This window comes from Macrobrachium nipponense, chromosome 26 (assembly GCF_015104395.2).
Source record: "Macrobrachium nipponense isolate FS-2020 chromosome 26, ASM1510439v2, whole genome shotgun sequence".
NCBI classification, from domain to species: Eukaryota; Metazoa; Arthropoda; class Malacostraca; order Decapoda; family Palaemonidae; genus Macrobrachium; species Macrobrachium nipponense.
The window spans coordinates 58,949,831-58,970,728 of NC_087215.1; the positions used below are offsets into that span (position 1 = coordinate 58,949,831).

A 20,898-nucleotide genomic window follows, 5' to 3' on the forward strand; every position below is an offset into this window, starting at 1 on the left:
AACTAGCTTCCCCAGACATCAAATGCAATGAAAAAATTTACGATAGCGTATGCCTAGCCACAAATCCAAGTTAATAATCGAAAGAATAATTAGGATACTTAAGTGGCTAATGAAGTTTTCAAAATCCTAGGCGGAGGTCTGTAACAGTTGTTTACCGACGCGACAGAAAAAAATATGAATAGCAAATGGGAATAGTTCCTGATATCCGCCTCCCAGCGGCGGGAATGGGTACTACCACCTGGCCGCCCACTGCGTGTGCCGCGAATTTTTAAATTCTGTCGGACTTCAGAAAATACAGCTATATATATATCTGTCAGGTAAGTTTCATGAACAAAATAGAATTTAGGCTTAAGGCCAAGCACTGGGACCGATGAGGTCATCCAGCGCTGCAATGAAAACTGGCAGTAAAAGGTTTGAAAGTCGTAACAGGAGGAAAACCTCACAGTTGCAGGAACAAAAGTGGTTGCAAGAGGTCCACTGACAGCACTACCTCCTACAGGGCTATACATCTTTCATAACAACTGTCAAACACCAGAGGGGTAACCTTTGGACCTCCTAGCTAAAATGAATCTCTAGTTCTTGGACAACTAGCCAATCCAGCTTGAGTGGTCTCTGGCTCTAACATCATACAAAATTTTCATTCCTAGAGACTATCCTTATTCCCTTCCTGATCCTTTAATAAAGGTATCACTGGATTCTATGATTTGAAGGTTAGATGAACATCATTCTATCATAAATCCACGACTGGAAGTGACAACTCTAGTTACGTCCTCTCAGCTACTGACTGCATTGTTCAAATTTCCCCCTCATCAGTTGAGGCAGGGTATAATGAGGACCTTGTCATTTCATCGTCAGGTTTGTGGATGTATCTCTGGAAAACCGTGACTCTTATCAAGAGTTTCGTGTTTATTGTTCAACAGTAATCTGATCTGGACATCACCTCTCTGGCTAGGGTGTGTTCTTAAAAGTACAAAGTGAACTTCCTCATTTTCAAGCATCCTAGATTACTTCTCATTTTCAAGCATCCTAGATTACTTCTCATTTTCAAGCATCCTAGATTACTTCTCATTTTCAGCATCCTAGATTACTTCTCCTTTTCAAGATCCTAGATTCTGTAAAGGAAAACTGAACTAAAATGAATACAGAATTTAGGCCAAAGGCCTAGCACTGGGGACTATGAAATCATTCAAAGCCAACATGGAAATTGGCAGTAAAAGGTTTGAAGGTGTAACAGGAGAAGAATTCGCAGCTGTACTATGCATCAGTTGTTAGGAGAGGGTGGAAAGTAAGATAGGAAGAAAGAGAATATGAAAGGTGATACAGTAAAAGGAATGAAAAGGGTTCCAGCTAGGGGTTGAAGGCACGCTGCAGAGAACCTTAAGTAACGCCTACAGTGCACTGACTGCAATAGCCCCCATGGGTTTTAAAGGAATAAAGTCTACAGATCTTTACCCCGTAAATGAAACAGTCAACCCCTGGTATTTGCAGAGGATGAGTACCACAACCCCTTGCTAATAGCTAAAACACCATGAATACTTGAACCTCTATAAAAATTATTATAGGCAGTCCCTGGTTAACAGCTGGGGTTTTGGTTATTGGACAAGCGCCGGCAACTGAAAATCACTGTTAAACTGAATAAATAGCATTTACAATAGCAAAAGTGCCTATGATCTGCTTAACGGTGCTGTAAAGTGGCTTACTGGTGCTGATAAACTGCTTACCGGCGCCAAAAAATCTGGTAAGATGTCGTTAGCCAAGTGCTATAAAACTGAAATGTCATTAACTAGGGACTCCCCTATATGATGGTTCAAACTCCAAAAGCACCCTAAAATGCCGATATCCGAGTATTTTAATAGGTTCATTACAAAAAAATGCATTAGTCACAAAAATTATAAGAAAAAAATAGTAATAAGTGAATATTTCTCTACAAAAAATACTGTGAATAGGAGAATTTTCCGCAAATAATGTGGATATAGTATGTCCCCCAGAAAAATCTGAATATGGCCTGGTCTTAGTTTCATCTGCAATTGAGGAGGACTGCAGCACATCGCACACTCATTTTGTATCCCATACCCCATTCCTTCAGTGTGCTGGACCTAATCCTATGCATTGTTGAGGAATCGGATGTGATGCAATCTTACAGGGAACAGCCCAAATAGCACAACTATGACTCTAGTAGTACTATAAGGTTAGAATCCTTAGCCCCTTGCTAAAGTACAGTCATTTCAACAGAGATGATCACAGTCCTCCCCACCTGTCAATTACTTCAATACATACAAGAAACCCTTCCCACTGAATACACAATCAGGCAACTGGAGGAGTTGATCTGAAAACAATTTAACACTTTAAAACAGTACTACCTACATTTATAATGCACTAGTCCTACATTTAATAAACATACCACCCCACTCAAGGTGCTGCTGTCCATGATGCATACCAAAACAGTTGGCTGGGCTAATCTTTTCTGTACAGTGTACATACTATCTACAAGAGCTGCTGACTGCAAGCTGGCAATAGTAAAAGCAATGGGTTGTATTAGAAGATAATTGCTTTTAAACAATTTAATACTTTATCTAAATACATACCGGAACAAATTTCTTTCAATTCTTAATGAGTTGTTTGGCTGTAGATATTACTTCCTCGTCTGAAGAGGCTTTGCGCAGAGCGTTCACAGTCATCCCGATACGTGTTTTGGACAGCACCTGTAATTTTTCTTTATATTTATTTTGGTACCACACAGTAACATTCAACAGTGCTTATCATTCAAGTTATACTGGCAACAATGAACAGTTCTATACAAAAGAATGTGAAATATCTTACAGACCTGAAAGTTTATTGGGAGTCCCTGCAGCACTTTCAAAATTTCTAGTGCCTGTGTTTGGTCCTGAAATGTATAAAGTGCTATGAGAATCAGCTTCCTTTCCTAATGATGGGTATACATAAAATCTGGTTACACATCAAGATACTGTCAGGGCAATTTTAACACAAACTGAAAAAGGGCATACAGAATGGTACAGTGTCATTCAAGAATAAAAAAGATATTTTCATTATCTTTTTCAAGACACTGTAAGAGCAAACACTTTACGGAATATAGAGTTTTTGACAAAAGGCCAAGTACTGGGGCCTACAAGGTCATTCAGCCCTGAAACAGAAATTGACGGTAAAAGGTTTGAAAGTTTGTAACTGGAAAAAACCTAGAAGCTGCACTAAGAAATAATTGTTATAAGAGGGCAGATAAGAAGACGGAAGAATGATAACAAGAATGGAGGTACAGTAAAAAAAAGGAATGAAAAGAGGCTGCAGCTAGGGGCTGAAGGGATACTGCTAAGAACCTTTAGTAATGCCTACAGTACACCCTGTGAGGTGCACTGATGGCATAACACAGACCTTATAGTAGAGTCAAATTTGAACATTCAAGATATTCCACAGTAATTTCCCAGTTCCCACAATATAACTACCCAGTACCTTACAGGTGAATGATGCAGAAAAACTGTCAGAAAATATATTCATATCTAAAATAAAAAGTAGCTTTCATTCAAGTGTATCTTGCCAACAAATAATTCTAGTTCATTGAATTCTATTTGAACAATATAAAAGAAAATATTTCACAGCCTCTGCATGACTATCATGGTATTTGACTAACTTGAAAGTCTGGAGTTAATCAAAACAAAATAAAAAATTCCTTTACCCTTCCCTTTAACATCCTCTACTTCATATTCTAATAACAAAATGACAATTTGTCCAAAATTGCATTTTTCCTAACTATACAAACCTGAGGTCCTTTTACAATAGGAAGGTACTAGCGGCAGCTGGATAGGTCGTAAGCTTTCGAACAAGGGGTTCGGTAGTCAACTGCTTGTCCGACAGGCGCCGCGCGCACGACTGGGAGGTAAACAAATCACTTTTTGCTTTTGGCCCAAGCAAAAACAAAAAAACTGCAGAGTGAGGGGTGGCATGAGGTGGGACTATGTGTAAAAGGACCTCAGGTTTTGTATAGTTAGGAAAAAATGATATTGTTATGTTACAATAAAGTTTCATACATACTTACCTGGCAGGATATATACATAGCTAAGACTCCGTCGTCCCCGACAGAAATTCAAATTTCGCGCCACTCGCTACAGTGGAGGTCAGGTGATCTACCGGCCTGCCCTGGGTGGCAGGACTAGGAACCATCCCCGTTTTCTATCATATTTTCTCTCTTCCTTCCCACCTGTCGCTGCGGGGAGGCTGGGTGGGCCTTTAATTGTATATATCTGCCAGGTAAGTATGTATGAAAAAAAAAAAAAAACTTTATTGTAACATAACAATATCATTTGCATACAATCAACTTACCTGTCAAGAATATATACATAGCTGATTGGCACCCTTCGGTGGAGGGTAAGAGACAGCTTCTATATGGAATAGACAGGTAAACAACATATGTTGTAGGTATAAATAAAACCTTGGTTCCTACCAGATAGGTGGTAGACTTCGTGGGTGTTTGCCCAGTAGTCTGCATCACTCAAGAAACTTTAGCGAGATATATGATCTATGGCCAAGAGTCTTGTGGGTCTGCCGATGGGGTCTTACCCACTTACTCGGCAGAGCCTAAAAAGGACTTTGTCAATGGGTGCTGATCCACTTATATGACAATACACCTTATGAAGGAGCACACAACCAATCCCGACCACCTGATCCTAACCATATGTTAGAACTACAGATTGTTAAGAGTTTACCCCGAACTCGTCACAATCGTCGTAACTCAAAACCAATACGCACACATACATAATTTTCAAAAAATTATACTCAACTAATTGGATATGACAAGAATTCTCTTACTGAACAACATAGACGGCCGCCCGCCCTGCTAGCCTAAGTCCTCTATTGTTCGAAGAGACTCGACCATATCCAAAAAGAAGAAAAGTATATACATTTAAGGATTGGTGTCGGCTCCCGTACCCAGAATCGTATCCGCCGATACGAAAGGACCTAGAGAAAAAACATTCTTCATATGTCACACGCACGTCTTTCAAGTAATGAGATGCAAATACTGAGTTGCTATCTCCAAAAATGTCGTATCTATTATGTTTTTAACGACATATTCTTCTGAAACGAGAGAGACGTCGCTATAGCTCTCACTTCATGAGCTTTTACTCTCAACAGTTGTAAACTGTTCGTCAGGACAGGCCTTATGAGTGTCTGTAATGACGTTTCTTACAACGAATGCCAGCGCATTCTTGGACATCAGTCTTGTGGGGTCTTTTACCGCGCACCAAAAGACTTGTCTAGAGCCTCCCATTTGATGCTTTCTCTGAAGGTAGAACTTCAGAGCTCTAACAGGGCAGAGAGACCTCTCTGTTTCTCTGCCTACGAGACTCGACATGCCTTTGACTTCGAATGAATTAGGCCAGGGATTCGTAGGATTCTCGTTTTCCGCTGAAAAACAGGGTCTTAAAAAAAAATAACGAGCCAATCGCTGAGTCTTTCTTCCCGTTGAATTCCACTACTTCATCCTGCAGAGCATGCAATTCACTAATTCTCTTTGCCGTAGCTAAAGATAATAGGAATAGGCAATTTTCGGGTAATGTCTCTAAAACGATGCCCGATGAGGAGGTTCGAATCTTTCCGATGACAGATACTTTAGAACTACGTCTAGGTTCCAGTTCGGAGGTACTGGTTCCTTAGACTTTGAAGTCTCAAAAGACCTTAGAGATCGCGGAGATCTTCATTATCTGCCCGATCTAATCCTCTGTTCCTGAATACAGCCGAGAGCATACTTCTATATCCCTTTATTGTGGATACGGCTAGATGAGATTTTTCTCTCAGGAATAGCAGGAAATCCGCAAATTTCCGCTATAGTATGGTGGGAGGTGGAGGAGGAACAACTTCTTGGATTCTACACCCCTCCCTCTAAATACCATCCCACTTCGATTGGTATACTTTCGTAGTGGAGGTTCTGCGTGCTCTCGCGATCGCGCTTGCTACTTCGCGAGAAAAGCCTCTCGCTCTGACAAGTCTTTCGATAGTCGAAAGGCAGTCAGAGCGAGAGCGGAGAGGTTTGATGGTACCTCTTGAAGTGCGGTTGTATGAGAAGATCCGTCCTTCCTGGTAGGGATCTTGGAAATTCTACGATCCACTCTACCACCTCCGTGAACCATTCCTGGGCCCCGGCCAAAAGGGGGCTATTAACGTCATCCTCGTCTCCTTTGACGCACAAACTTTTTCATTACTAACCCCAGGATTTGAATGGGGGAAAAGCATAAACGTCTACTCGAGACCAATTTAGCAGGAAGGCATCACCATAAGTGCTCTTGGATCTTCCACGACCGAGCAAAACACTGGGAGCCTTTTTTGAAATGAATGTTGCGAAGAACTTCACATGAGGTTTTGTTCCCCACAGAGACCAGAGATCGAGACCACACTTCCTCGTGTAGAGTCCATTCTGTATGAAGGACCTGGTTCCTCCTGCTGAGCCTGTCCGCCCTCACATTCCTACTCCTGTACGAACCTTGTCATCAGGGAGATGTTCTGTGAGACGTCCAAAGTAATAGGTCTCTCTGAGCTCGTAAAGGAACGAGGAGTGCGTCCCTCCCTGTTTCCGAATGTGGCAAGTGCGGTGGTGTTGGGCGTCAACTGTCTCCGTACTCCTCAAGAAGAAGGGTAGTCAACACCTTCTAGTTAGACAGACCTTCTCTTCCACTATATTCGTCATCCGAGTTTTCCTCTAACTCGGGATCTAAAAGTGTCTCCGCTCTCCTTTCCGAACATTCTTAATCTTGCGGAGACAAACTCCTAACAGGAGAGGGGCGAAGGGAATGATAATCCTTCCTCTTTCCCGCTCTAATAGTCTTGGAAGGCGTCATAAGCTTCGGCTTCTCTAGAAGTTTTTAGAAGACTCTTCATGCTTACATGACGCTTCTCGTTTGCCAAGCGTCATGGATGGACGTCTTTTGCTGACCCGTCTCGATGACGCTTCGCGCTTGGAAGACGCTCCTCTCTCCAAGGCGTCCTACTTGGCGTCATAATATTGGACGGCAGCGTCATGTCTATGCTCCGTTTCCAATGACGCTTCGCGTCTAAAAAGACGTCTTAAACGTCTCTCTGGCGTTACGAAACTCTCGTAAGCACCTGTTCTCGCTCTCGGCACTAGACGCTTCTGTAAGACGTTTAGCCGTTTCCCGTCTGTATGACGCTTGTCGTTGAAACAGGTAAGAGAGGACGAGACTTCTTAATTGGAAGCGTCACGTCCTTCCGACGTTTGCGCTAAAAACATCCCACTCGAGATGACAGTTGCTCTTGAACTGCTATAAGTGATTTTCTTGAACGCTTCTCCCACGTCCAGTGCATGACGTCTTTCGTCATCACTCGGTGGGGAAGAAGGAAAAGTACTTCGCGTACACTTCAGGTGACGCTGACGCCCCCTTCGCTTTCTTGCTAGAAGACGGAGAGTCATCTGAGAAACGCTCTGGACTAGAATCCATGTCAGGCGTCATATGACGCTCCAGCGGTCTCGACAAGTTCGATTCCTTCCACCCTCGTTTAGGTGAGGAGAGGGAGAGGGACGAGAAACCCTCGCGAAGGACGCTTTTTCTATAGTGCCCTTGAGCGCTGCAACGAAGCAGAGCTAGCTGAAGGGACGTCTGACCGTTGGGGATTCCCCACAACCTCCTTAAGGCTTTCGACTTTCCTTCTCCTCTGAGCTCGTGAGCTTGGAAGAGGTCTAGGCCTGGGAGCGTCGCAGGAGCCTGGCACCTACTGGTGCTTGGAGGAGAAATTTTTCATTTTCCCCTTTTTAAAGGGACGAAAGGCGGACCTACCTCTCTTCTCTGGAGCCTTCCTTCTTGCGGGAGGTCTGGAGATCGGACCACCTCGAAAGGGCTGCATAGAAGTGCTAGGTTCTTTCTTGTCAGAAAACTAAAGCAGGTTTCTTCTTCCTAGTTGACTGCGTCAGAAGATCCTGCGTCGCCTTCTCAGTTAAAGAGTGAGCCACGTCCTTCACTAACTGAGAATGGGAACAAATAGTCAGACAGAGGTGCATACAGTAGAGCTGCCCTCTGAGCATGGCGAGACTGCCTTTGTTAAGAAGGCGCCATACACCGTCCTTTTCTTCAAAAGACCTGCTCCAAATAATGAAGAGACTTCAACAGATCCATCCTGTACCGCTTTGTCGATGCAAGACAAAATGCATAACAGGGCTTCAGGTTCGATTCCCTGTGAATCGTGAGCTTTCTTGGACATCACCCCAAGGACCAATCTAAGAAGTTGAAAACTTCCAATACATGGAAAAGTCCCTTGAGGAGATGATCCAGTTCTGCAAATACTCCATGTAATACGAGCAGAATTAACAGACTTGGGCGCCTTGAAGCGTCAAACCAACTAACGTCGAAAAGTCTGCCTCTGTTGTAGAAGGGAGAGCGATACCCATATCCTCCCCCGTCTTGTACCATATGCCTCTTTTCCCAGCTAACCTTGCTGGAGGCATGCAAAAAATAATGTCCTGACTAAGTCTTTCTTCGACTTCATCCAGGAGTCTAAGGGTGTAAAAGCCCGCTTCATCGAGATGGTGGGCTTCATCTTCAGAAAAGACGAAGGCTTCTTCGCCTTCGCACTCGAAAAAAGAGCGAGCGCGGAGGAAGGAGGAGCAGCCGGAGTCAACTCGTCTCCGTATTCCTCCAGAAGCAGGGTAGTCAACACCTTATAGTTGGACAAGCCCTCTCTTCCATGATCGTCCATCATCCGAGTTTTCCTCCAACTCGTGATAAATCTGAGTTTCCGTTCTCCTTTCAGAACTTTCCTCTCCGGAGGAGACAAACTCCTGATAGGAGAGGGGCTAAGGGAATGAAAGTCTTTCCTTTTTTGTTCCCCGTTTGATCGACTTGGAGGCGTCACAACCTGCGGCTTCTCTTGCGCTTTAGAAGACGTCTTGTATGACGCTTCCCGCTCTCCGAGCGTCATGTATGACGTCTCTTGTTGACGTCTTGATGACGCTTCACGTCTGGAAGACGCTTCGCTCTCTAAGGGCTTCCTACTCGGCGTCACATCTTGGACGGAGCGTCACGTCTAAGATCCGCTTGAAATGACGCTTCACTTCTAAAAGACGTCTTCGTTTCTCTTGTCTTACAACACTCCGTCAGCCCCCGTTCTTCGAGCAGGTGCGAGAGGACGAGACTTCAATTAATTGGAAGCGTCACGTCCTTCCGACGGGGCGCTAAAACTCCCACAAGAGATGACAGTTGTTCCTGAACCGCCATAATTATCTTTCTTGACGCTTCTCCCACGTCTAGTGCATGACGCCTCTCGTCATCACTCGGGGGAAGAAGCATGATGGGGTACTTCCTCATAAGCGTCAGGTGACGCTGACGCCACCTTCGCCTTCTTAATAGCAGACGGGGCGTCATCCGAGAAGCGCTCTGGGCTCGAATCAATGTCTTGCTTCATATGACGCTTCAGCGGTCGATAAGTTCGACTCCTTCCACCCATCGTTTAGGTGAGGGAGAGGGAGAGGACGAGAAAAACACTCGCGAAGGACGCTTTCCTATAGCGCCCTTGAGCTGGCTGCCATGAAGCAGAGCTAGCTGAAGGGAGTCTGACCGTTGGGGATTCCCCACGACCTCCTTAAGGCTTTCGACTTTCCTTCTCCTCTGGGCATGGGAGCTTGGAAGAGGTCTAGGCCTGGGAGCGCCGCAGGGACGATCAAACGCCCCCTCCACAACACTGATAGGACTCACTTCACTAAAATGTTCACTATCACTAGCCTTACCTTTCGAGTCAGCCATCTTGGACTTCATGTCTCGAATAGTCGCTTTCAGATTAGGGCGGATTTGTCCGATGCCGGGAATCCGAAAAAAGACACTCTGAGAATGAGATCTATAGGGAGGGGGAATCTACAGTAGTAGGGTTAGAATTATCCGTGAAAGGCTCAATAGGCCTTGAACTCACACCTTTCAGTCGTCTAACTCTATCCCTCTCTAACTTCTTCAAATAAGAAGTCAAAGCTTCACTCTTCTGCATTCAAAACCCTCGCATTCCTTACAAGTGTTAATAGCAGAACACTGAACCCCCCTACATTTACGGCATACAGTGTGAGGATCAACCGAAGCTTTCGGTATCCTCACCCTGGCAAGCCGCCCTACCATTCACACACATTCTCCCACACTCACATTAGAATCAGACATACTGAGAAAAATCCAAAAGAGTTATTCCAAACACAGTCCACAGTAGCGAATGCCAAAACACGATCCAAATACGTCACCAAAAAGCCGAAAAACGTTGATCAAATGTTGAAAAATGAATCTAAGTCAGGAGGTAATAACAACAATGTTGATACCACCGGCGACAGAGAAAATATGATAGAAAACGGGGATGGTTCCTAGTCCTGCCACCCAGGGCAGGCCGGTAGATCACCTGACCTACCTGTAGCGAGTGGCGCGAAATTTGAATTTCTGTCGGGGACGACGGAGTCTTAGCTATGTATATATCTGACAGGTAAGTTGATTGTATGAAAATGCAATTTTGGACAAATTGTCATTTGTTCCGACACGGCATACAAACCTTCGGTCCTTTTACAATAGGAAGACTCACTTCTTGGTGGGAGGAATCTGAGTCTTTTGTGAACAGACTGGTGTTCGCCCAACCTTGGAATGCCTCCCTGGTCGTAAGAGCGAGGGAGGGATCCAAGCCTCTGTCCGATTGATCGGGGTGTGCACCGCAGGATCAATGGTCAGACCTCTGGACCAAGTACTAAGAGAGAGGCAAGCGTATCTCTTCGTACCAGCAAACAAGAACAAGTTCCTATTGCAAGAGGCACATAAAGTTATGGTTTGTCTCTTGTTGGCATCCACTTCCCCCCCCTTGTAGGAGGAAGTGGTGGATTTCGCTCCCATCCCTAGTGAAAGGGGTGATTAGGATGGGGCTCTGTCGAGTAGCTCACCGGCATCTCGTCCTTATCCAGCAAGGTGATGACCGTATCCCTCTACCCACAGGTAGAGGGGGAGAAAAAGATAGGAAGAGAAGCCAGTCACTCTCTCATTCACTTATCTATTCTTACAGTCACACCAGGACTCGATGCTGTTCAGCCTGCTAGGGTCTGGGTTAGCTACACAACGTGTTGAGCAGCCACCACGGGTCCCAAGGAAAACGATCCAAGGACCTGTGGGCAATATCCAAAAGGTAGAAGGAGGTGCCAGTGGTCTGGTTGTACCAGACCCCTGCCTTCAGTACCTGTGCCACGGAGAAGTTCTTGTGTAACTCGAGGGAGTGTACTTCTAGGTCATCTTGGTGCTGACGAAGAGTCTTCAACACTCAGCCTGGGATGTCGAGTTTCTTCAGAAAGCGCGGTCGCGCTTTCACAGGACAAAGCAGCATCTCCTTCGCATCGAAGGCGGTGAAGTCCATTAGGGAGGGGATTGTGAAGGACTCTAACCGATCGTAGGAACCGAAGGGTTCAGAGTCTTCGCTACAAATTCGGTACGAAATCGAGCGTCACGATCCCCATCCCCTGATGCTTGACTTCGCAGGAAAAGTCATGCAATTACCTCAGAGGAAAAGAAGGGAATTGTCGTATGACCTATCCCTCTTCTCGACTTCGGTGATGTCCTGTACCCATACTGGTCTATCCGTCTGCAGCGAAGTTGTTCTTCTCGGTAGTGGATAGGACACCGACACTCAATGGTGGGATTGTCGATGGTATGGGTACTGTGACAAAGCCGTTCAGGACGAAGAAAAAGGACTGTTATGGAACAACCGAACTAAGTCCACAGCGAAGTTCGTAACAGACTTGGGCGCTCTGACAGCTGCCGACTGACTGCGTTCGGTAGGAGGCAAGTTGTCCAAGCACCCGAGCAAGTCACGTGACCTTCGCCTTAAAAGGGTTATGCCAAGAGACTAAACAAATAATTTGTTCGTCACCGATGCCAGAAGGCAAGGTGATGACTCTCTTAAGGCATGTGCCCAACAGGCGAAAGTCAATTGCCTTCTAGAGACCGAGGTCCCTGATGGCAAGATATCTCATAGTATAGTTGATTCTCGGCTAAGAGAAAAACCAACACTATGTGTCGTTGAAGACGAAGGTGTACAGAAAATGCAACCTACGTCTTCACAGCTGAACCGAGAGAAAGGATTCTCAAGATTCTGAACCTGTGCTACAAAAGACTGAGAACGCTAACGCTATTCATTGCTGTCCGGTGAGGATCGTAGTTGCAATAAAAGCGGAGCGCTTTTCAGTAATGAAGACAGGGAAATACTGCCTGAAGAACTGCTTATTCTCATGGGCTGAACATTTGGAAGTAGAGCTGTCAGGTCGGAGAGTAGGCGATGTCTTCTGACATATCTGTTAATTCGGGGCGAGCAATGAATAATTGCACACCTACGAATACGAGATATTTTGAAGACAAACTAGATGTCTGCAAAAATCATTCGCATTATCGCGGTGCGATGCAGCGGTGACTAGTACAGACTTCTGTTACCGTGCGGTAAACAGAAAGATGAAAGAGTCCAAGAGATATCTCTGTTGACAATTCTCGCAATGTCGAAGGCGATGAAATCGAGCGTCACAGCAGTAGATGGTCCTTCATTATTGCGAGAATCCCCGTTAATCAGAGACCTAAGTCCATGATTGTTGGGCAGAGATACGGTTCGGTAGTCAATCAAACCAGGGGAGAGAGAGACGTAAACCGACGTTCATCTCCGAGACCTAGCTGATACTGAGCCGCTATCAGGCAGTTCAATACGCAGTAGCTCTCGGTGACTCGTCATCCTGAGTTGCCAGGTAATCCATTATTCCACGAAGGAATGCGTTCGGCTAGAACCATCGAGCATAAAGAATACGCTCGAGCAATTATATTTAACCGAAACGGATTTCGGTAAATACAAAAGCTGATAACTGCTGGGAGGTTGCAGGCAACCCCGAGTTGCAGTTCAATTAAGATACAATTCGTCTCGGTCACAAACCGTAGAGTTAACTACGGTATGCGCCTACCCCCCGGACAATTCAACTGTTAAAAGAATCATGTCGCGAGGGTAATATACGTATATATTTGTAGGTTCTGTACCACGACCTCCATCCTAAATTCTTTTCCTCTCGAGGAATGAGAATAAGGATTGGAGATCGACCGCCTTCGTTCTCTAGTCAAGAGAGTGAAGGAGAAGTCTTTCCCAAAGGAAAGCTTCAATGGTGAACAGAATACCGAAGACGATAGTTCAAGCCAAACTGGAAGTTCCCGTCCGTTCTTCTCTATTCCAGGTTAATCGCCTACTGTGAGATACTCTTCTTTCCGCAGCAGTCTTCTTCCAAATGCTAGAAATTACAGGAATTCGAGCATAAGCGAGGTTCCCGATTATCGTGTAACAATTATCGGGGATTCTCGCTCACTTTGGACCGTGGTCTCGCCTAAGTGTTTGGAGATCGTAAAAAACTCGAACACACGAGTGCGCTAGAAATTCCGTAGAATTCTAAGCACTCTGCGAAACCCCCACCGAATTCGTCAAAACGATATCGGCTGGTGGTCCTCTCGATTCCCGTAGAAATCGAGAAAGGGGCAGGATCCCTCCTCAATGACCGGGGCTTACGTCAGGTAGGACCCGAAGGTCCCCCCGGTAGCGCAGCCCCTAACGTGGGATCTTACAGAGAAATCTCTGTAGGACCCTCCCCTTTCCCACTCGTAGCCGTAAGGAGAGACAATGGGGGAGGAATTGGATACTGGCTCGCCTTCCCAGCGGAACTAGCAGTTGGAGAAGAAAAGGAGCAGCCATCGCCTTACGGCGATGGCCTCTCAGAGCCTGGGAAAACGTATCGTCAGGAGAAAACGTTTTTCCCGAGGAGGGTTACGAACTCATACTGTAGGTAAGTGTCTGCCGCCACTGTGAACGTCGTCTGGGTGGGGCTGATCGACACCTGACAGGAGAGAGCCGATACCGTCCTCCGACTCATTCCAGTCCTGTCGAGGTCGAAACCTCAGGAGGACCGAAGGGGTAGGGGTATTCCAAAATACGGTGTCCGAAGACAGTAGAAGAAACGCCTCTGTCGCAGTAGAGGTGGTTGAAGTAGCTTGTTCGACCGGCCAGAACTGAGAGAGCCTTCTTGTCCGGAGACGATAGACTACCTGGTTCAACACAGTCGGCAAGCTCCGATCGCGGCAGACCCACCGTCGATTTGGGTTCCCTCTCGGGCCCCAAAACGACTCGAGCCGAGACGTGGCTCTGCTGGTGGGAGCGGCGATCCTTCCCCGAGTCGTTGTGCTGACGAATCAGCGCCATAACCTCGGCAAAGTTCCTCTGGACTCGGAAGTCACAGGCATCTTGCAGAGTGGGACCGTTACGCCCTTCGAACAAGAGCATATTCCGAGAACCTTCCTCCTAAGAAGGGGGAAACAGCGACAGCCCTCTCGGTCTTCTCCATCCACTTGCGCATACGTCCCTGGCCGGTCAAGAACGTGCCTGGCACGTAGGGCGTCGTGGTGGGATCATGAGGGGCGCACCCCTCACGATCACTCCTCAATAACTCGCTCCTCCCGGTGTAACCCGAGGAGGTTGAAGGTACGGGAGAGGCAGACCTGACGCTCCTCCTCGCTCGCTGGCAGAACCAGCAGGCTTGGAGGGCTGCAGGCGATCGTCAACCCGCGGTGGCGATCGAGCTGCAGGCCTGGTCGAACCGTCTCGCTGTGGAGAACGGCTGGACTGAGCACAGCGGCCCCGATCTCGAGTGTCAGAAGAGCTTGGTGCTGGTTGCCGTACCCGATCGCTCTCTGTGAGAGCGACGGTCAGGCGACCTGCAGGCTCCACTGTCACAGTGAGACCGGTGCTTGTCCTCACGGCACGTCACGTCGCTGGTTCCAGCCGTGGCTGGCACCGGCGAACGGGAGGACCTCTTCCCAGCCTCAGCCCGTGGCCGGTCGTAGACCGTCACGTCCCCGGGTAGTCCAGCTGGTCACCGCGAGAGCGAGAGCTGGTCTGGTGAGAGTCGCGTGAGCGGCTGTCACCAGTCTTCCGCCCCGTGCCGTGAACCTGACGCTGAGCGGACTCAGAGGTCTGGTTCCTGGCTGCACGGGTCGCTGGTAGGCGACCGTACACTCGGTACGTCCCACGAACGAGAGCCAGAGATGGACCCCTGATGCAGTGGCAGAACCACTGACACCAGGAAAGTAACCGGTGTTAGCCGGTACCCCTCTGGTCCCCGTAGTCTTCTTCCTTGCGGAAGAAGAGACGGGCCCCGCTCCCGAAGGAGCAGGAGGACCAGCGGAAGGAAACCCTCCCGTCCCACCGAGGTGACGACGGGTCCCGAGAAGCTCCCGAGGGAGACTTCTTAGGAGGGAGGAGGCAACGTTTCTTCTTCTCGGCTGTGAAGCCTTAGAAGTCGAAGGGGAAGAGGCGGCAGCCGACGACGATGAAGAAGATGAAGACGACGACGACGACACCTTCCTCCTCTTCTTCGTCAGCTTCCTCAGGACAGACGTAAGATCTGCTATCCAGGGCGGAGCCGGGGCTGCTGTAGCCGAAGCCACAGGGCCCGGACGCACCTGTACAGACAGACCAAAGTCTGGGGTAGTACCACCACGAACAGGGACGACGTCAGCAGGTATGGGCATCTCAGGAACAGCAGGCACAGCCAGCACAGCATCGGTAGGGACAGCCAGCGCAGCAACGGCAGGGACAGCCAGCGCAGCAACGGCAGGGACAACCAGCGCAGCAACTGCATGGACAGTCAGCCCAGAATCGGCAGGCAGCACCGGAAACACAGGAAGTGGAGCAGCAGCCCGCAACATCCTGGTACCGGCGGCAGGTCCAGGGGCGAGCTCTAGGGCAGCGGAAGTGTAGTCGCGGCAGCGCGGCAACCACGAGCGGCGGCGGCACGCCCCCCTCTCGGTACGGCGAACGGCACTTCCACAGCGGCTGTAGGCAAGACTGTTACCCCGTGAGGCGAGTACACAAGGTGAGGAGGGACGTCGTCACCTGGAGCGTGGTCACCACTCCATGGGTGACCGCAGTAGGCCCAGACATAGAACCGCAGGCCCCTCTGGACACTATCCACGCCCTGGCAAATCGTAAGGACGCCCATACCTCACCAAGGTCCACCCTCGTGGCAGTAGCACCTGCGGAAATAACAGTAGTAGCGATTAGTGGGGGGGAAGTCCCTCGCGCGGGGGGGATGAGCCCTCTCCTCGAACGAGTGGAAGACCCCGAATACAATTGTACATCGGGCACCGAGCGCCCTCCCCCCCCGCGCTCGACGGATCGGGCGAGGAGAAGAACGCAGATAACCTCCCCCCCCCCAACCCCCCCCGGGAAGGGCCATCTGTGGGAGCTGAGTGGGGGGGGGGGTCGGGGGGGGGGGGGGGGGTCTCGTTCCCCACCCCCGCACAGCACCCATGTACCCAACAATAATAATAAGAGCCCGAGAGCAATCGTGCCCTCGGCCCGAATGCAAGGGCATAAGGATCAATTCCCTGACTGAGCGGAACTTGAACCAAATGAATATTGATGCAATCAATAATAAAAGGAATAAAATGAAAAAGAATCTTGCATTACGATTCACTTCACAATGAATAAGGGCTCGGATCGAGCGCATTTGCGCCCTCGGTACCGAGCGCAAGGGTAAAAGGATCCATTCCCGATTATGAATGGAAACCTTGATCCATAATGAATTGATGCAATCAAAATATATATGAAAATGAAAAAGAATACTGCGCTTGCGATTTCACTTCATACAAATAAAAAGGGGAAGGATCAATTCCCGGGAAATAGCGGAAACATTGATCCAAGTAAACAATGCAATCTCAATAAAATATGAAAATGAAAAAGAACTGCACTTGCGATTTCACTTCATTCTAATAAAAAGGGGAAAGGATCAATTTCCGGGTAAGCTCGGAAACTGATCCAAAATGAGTATTGCTACAATCAAAATAATATATATGAAAATGAAAAAGAATACTGTACTTGCGATTCCACTTCCATACAGAATAAGTTTTCGTGCCGAGCGCATTCGCTCGGCAACGAGCATACAGGTCAAAAAAAAATATAAATGAAAAGAGCACTTACTTACGATTTTCATCTACACATTTCCAACCAAAATATACGCTCGGAGCGAGCGCTCTCCCGCCCTCGGCACCGAGCATACACAATACGAGGATCATTTCTGGGAAAATGAATTCCCGCACTTACGCCTTCAGTCCCGGCACTCGGGTAAATGGGCGGGCGTGGTGAAACCAAGATCCTTTAATTCACAATTGAATTCAATGGAAATAAATATGAAATGATTGTACTTACAATTCAGTTTCACTAGATAAATAGAAAAAGAAAAACACAACCATGCGAAAGCAACGACGATGAAGCGGGCAGAGAGCGATGATACACGTCCACACGCCAGCAGGCCGAAAGCAAAAGTGATTTGTTTACCTCCCAGTCGCGCGCGCGCGCCTGTCGGACAAGCAGTTGACTACCGAACCCCTTGTTCGAAAGCTTACGACCTATCCAGCTGCCGCTAGTACCTTCCTATTGTAAAAGGACCGAAGGTTTGTATGCCGTGTCGGAACAACTGTAAATTCCCTAGTATGTATGTACTTTCTCTTCGTGCTTTGAATTTTTCAGTGAACTATCACGCATTGACAAACTTCCTCCATCCTCCAGATCATCTGCATAACACTTAACATTTCAGAGCTAATAGGTCAACATATAAGCAGGCTGTCACTTCTGTCTCTATTTTTCTTGCTTCCTTCCTGTAATTACAATTGACGAAGGACACTTCAGGTATAGTTTTACAAAATCCTTTGATCATACAGGAATATGACATGTTGGCTAAAACCTATCCATACAGGCAACATCCAAATTACTTATTTCTGTAAATACAGTCCAAATCTATATTTCCTGTGAAGACCAGTTGTAGCCAAAGAAAATTAAATCATACAATCTGCACTGTCTCCCACTGTAAAAATCCACTTGCTTGCAATTTACCCCAACCATAACTAACACCAAAGCAGGATCAACCATACATGCAGACAAATTGCCCTATGTCAAGTACTGTATGGACATGTCCAATTTTGTTGAACAATATTGGTCAATACAGAAGCATCAGTTTATGAATAGAAATTTGTGAAATTCACAATAAGAGGTGTATTGTATACCTTATGTAAATACAATATAGGTACGCCCTAATGTGTTACAAAATACTTTAAAGTTTAAATCAGTACTTTTCATTATACAGTGGACCACCCGTATTCACAGGGAGATAAGTTCCAGACACCCCCGTGAATAGCTATGATCTGCGAATACTTGGAACCCTTATAAAAATAACAATTTGTCAAAAATTGTTTTTTTCTTGACTATACAAACCTGAGGTCCTTTACAATAGGAAGGTACTTAGCATCAGCTGAACCGGTCGTAAGCTTTTTGAACAAGGGGTTCGGTAGTTAACTACTTGTCCGGCAGCTAGCGGTACGCTCGACTTCGAGGCGAGGAGCCACTTTGCTTGAGGCCCAGGAAATGCAGTGAGGGGTGGCATGAGGTGGGACTATATGTAAAGGACCTCAGGTTTGTAAAGTTAGGAAAAATACAATTTTCGACAAATTGTTATTTGTTCCGATACGGTATACAAATTATCGGTCCTTTACAATAGGAAGACCACTTATTGGTGGGTGGAATCTGAGTCTTATGAATAGACTGGTGTTCATCCTACCTTGGATTCCCTCCCTGGTCGTAAGAGCAGGGGGAGGGATCCTAGCCTCTGCCCAGCTGATCGGGGTGTACACCGCAGGATCAGTGGTCAGACTTCTGGACCAAATTTATAAGAGGGAGGCAAGCGTACCTCTTAAAAATAGCAAAAAGCAAGAACTAGTTCCTACTTCAAGAGCCAAGGTAAAGTTATGGGTTTGTCTCTTGTTGGCTTCCACTCCCCCACTTGTTGGGGAGTGGTGGATACACACTTCTATCCCTACTGAAAGGGATAGAATGGGGCTCGGTTGTGTAGCTTACCTGCATCGGCCTCCTGTTCAGCATAGTGACGACCATGGTCCTCTGCCCACAGGTAGAGGGAAGAATGAAGGAGGAAGAGAAGCCAGTCACACACTTTCACTCATCCATGCATACAGTCACACAAGGATGCGATGCTGTTCTGTCCGCTCGGGTGCTGGGTAGACTACACAACTTGTTGAGCAGCCACCACGGGTCCCAAGGAAAAGGTATCCAAGGACCTGCGGGTGATATCTCGAAGGTAAAAAGAAGTGAAGGTGGTCTGGTTGGCCCAAATCCCTGCCTTCAGTACCTGCGCCAGGGAGAAGTTCTTGCTGAACGCAAGGGTTGGACCAATACCTCTGACTTCGTGGGCTCTCGGACGAAGGGTACGGGTGTCGTCACTGTCAGCTGTCTCATAAGCCCTCCTGATCACCTCACGCAGCCAGAAAGAAAGTGTGTTCTTGGAAACCTCTTTCTTGGTAACCCCGGTGCTCACGAAGAGGCGTCGACAATCAGGCCTGAGGTGCCAAGTTCTCTTCAGATAGCGCCGTAGCGCCCTCACAGGACAAAGCAGCATCTCATCCGCATCATTATGTCGGTGGAAATGAAATCCTTTACAGGGAGGGGATCGTGAAGGGACTCGAACCGGTCGTCAGGGACTGAAGGATTTGCTACGAAGTTCGGAACGAAATAGAGCGTCACAGATCCCCATCCCCTGGAATGCTTAACGTTGAAGGAAAGACCATGAAGTTTGCCTATTCTCTTCGCCGATGCCAGGGTCAGCAAGAAGAGGGTCTTGAGGGTCAGATCCCTGTCTGACAACTCTCGGAGTGGCTCGAAGGGTCTGCAAGTCAGAACTCCTAAGGATGAGAGTCAAATCCCACCCCCGGGGGGCCTGAGTTCCCTGGGTGGCCAAGACCTCTCGAAGCTCTTCATCAGGAGGGAGATCTCGAAAGAAGAGGAGATATCCACACCTCGCAGTTTAAGGACTAAGGCCAGGGCGGCTCTGTAGCCCTTAATTGCGGGGACGGAGAGGAGCTTCTCTCGGCGAAGAAAGACAAGGAGATTCGCTACCTGTTGAAGAGAGGCTCTGAGAGGAGAGAGACCCCATCCACGACACCACAGAAGACGGACCACTTCCCCTGGTAGACAGCCGCAGAGGACTGTCTAAGGTATTCGGCCATCTCTGTCGCTGCGCTGCGAGAAAAGCCTCTCGCTTGCAAGAGATGGTGGATAAAAGCCAGCCGTGAAGACACAGGGACTCGATGGATCGGTGGTACCGTTCCACGTGTGGCTGGCACAGAAGGTTGTGCCAGGGGGGAATCTCTCTCGGCTCTCTGGCAAGCAGAGCCAGCAGGTCCAGATACCAAACGGCTTGAGGTCGTTTGGGCGCCACCAGGATCATCTGAAGGTTCACAGTGATCAGCGCCCTGCTGATCACTTTGCGAATCAGACAGAACGGGGGAAAGGCGTAGACAAAGAGGTTGTCCCACGGATGCTGAAGGGCGTCCTCTGCGGCTGCCCATGGGTCCGGCACAATCGAGTAGAAAACCTGGAGTTTTCTGTTGTGCCTGGTGGCGAACAGATCCACGACTGGACACCCCCACGGTTGAAACGCCTTTTCCGCCACGTCTGGGTGAAGGGACCACTCGGTTTCTGTCACCTGATCCCGACGACTGAGCTTGTCGGCTACCACATTCCTCTTGCCTGGAATGTAGCGAGCCGACACTCTATTGAGTGTGCCGTGGCCAACTCGTGCACCTTCAGCATCAACTGGTGCAACGGGAGGGACACTAGACCCCCTTGCTTGTTGACGTATGCCACTACTGTGGTGTTGTCGCACATCAACACCACCGAGTGTCCAACCAGACGGTCCCGGAACTCGTGGAGAGCGAGGAACACTGCCTTGAGCTCCAGGACGTTGATGTGAAGGTGCTTGTCGTGATGGTCCCACACACACCTGCACTCAGCAACTCCTCC

General features: G+C 47.8%; 1 protein-coding gene across 1 annotated transcript in view; it reads right to left on the minus strand.

The window, feature by feature from the left end:
* LOC135200306 (transcription elongation factor S-II-like) overlaps nucleotides 1–20,898 on the minus strand; it is a 102,430-nt gene that overhangs the window by 67,568 nt on the left and 13,964 nt on the right. Inside the window, 3 exon segments of the mRNA XM_064228843.1 lie at nucleotide 2,285; nucleotides 2,586–2,702; nucleotides 2,825–2,884. Coding sequence (XP_064084913.1) covers nucleotide 2,285; nucleotides 2,586–2,702; nucleotides 2,825–2,884 — 178 coding nt within the window.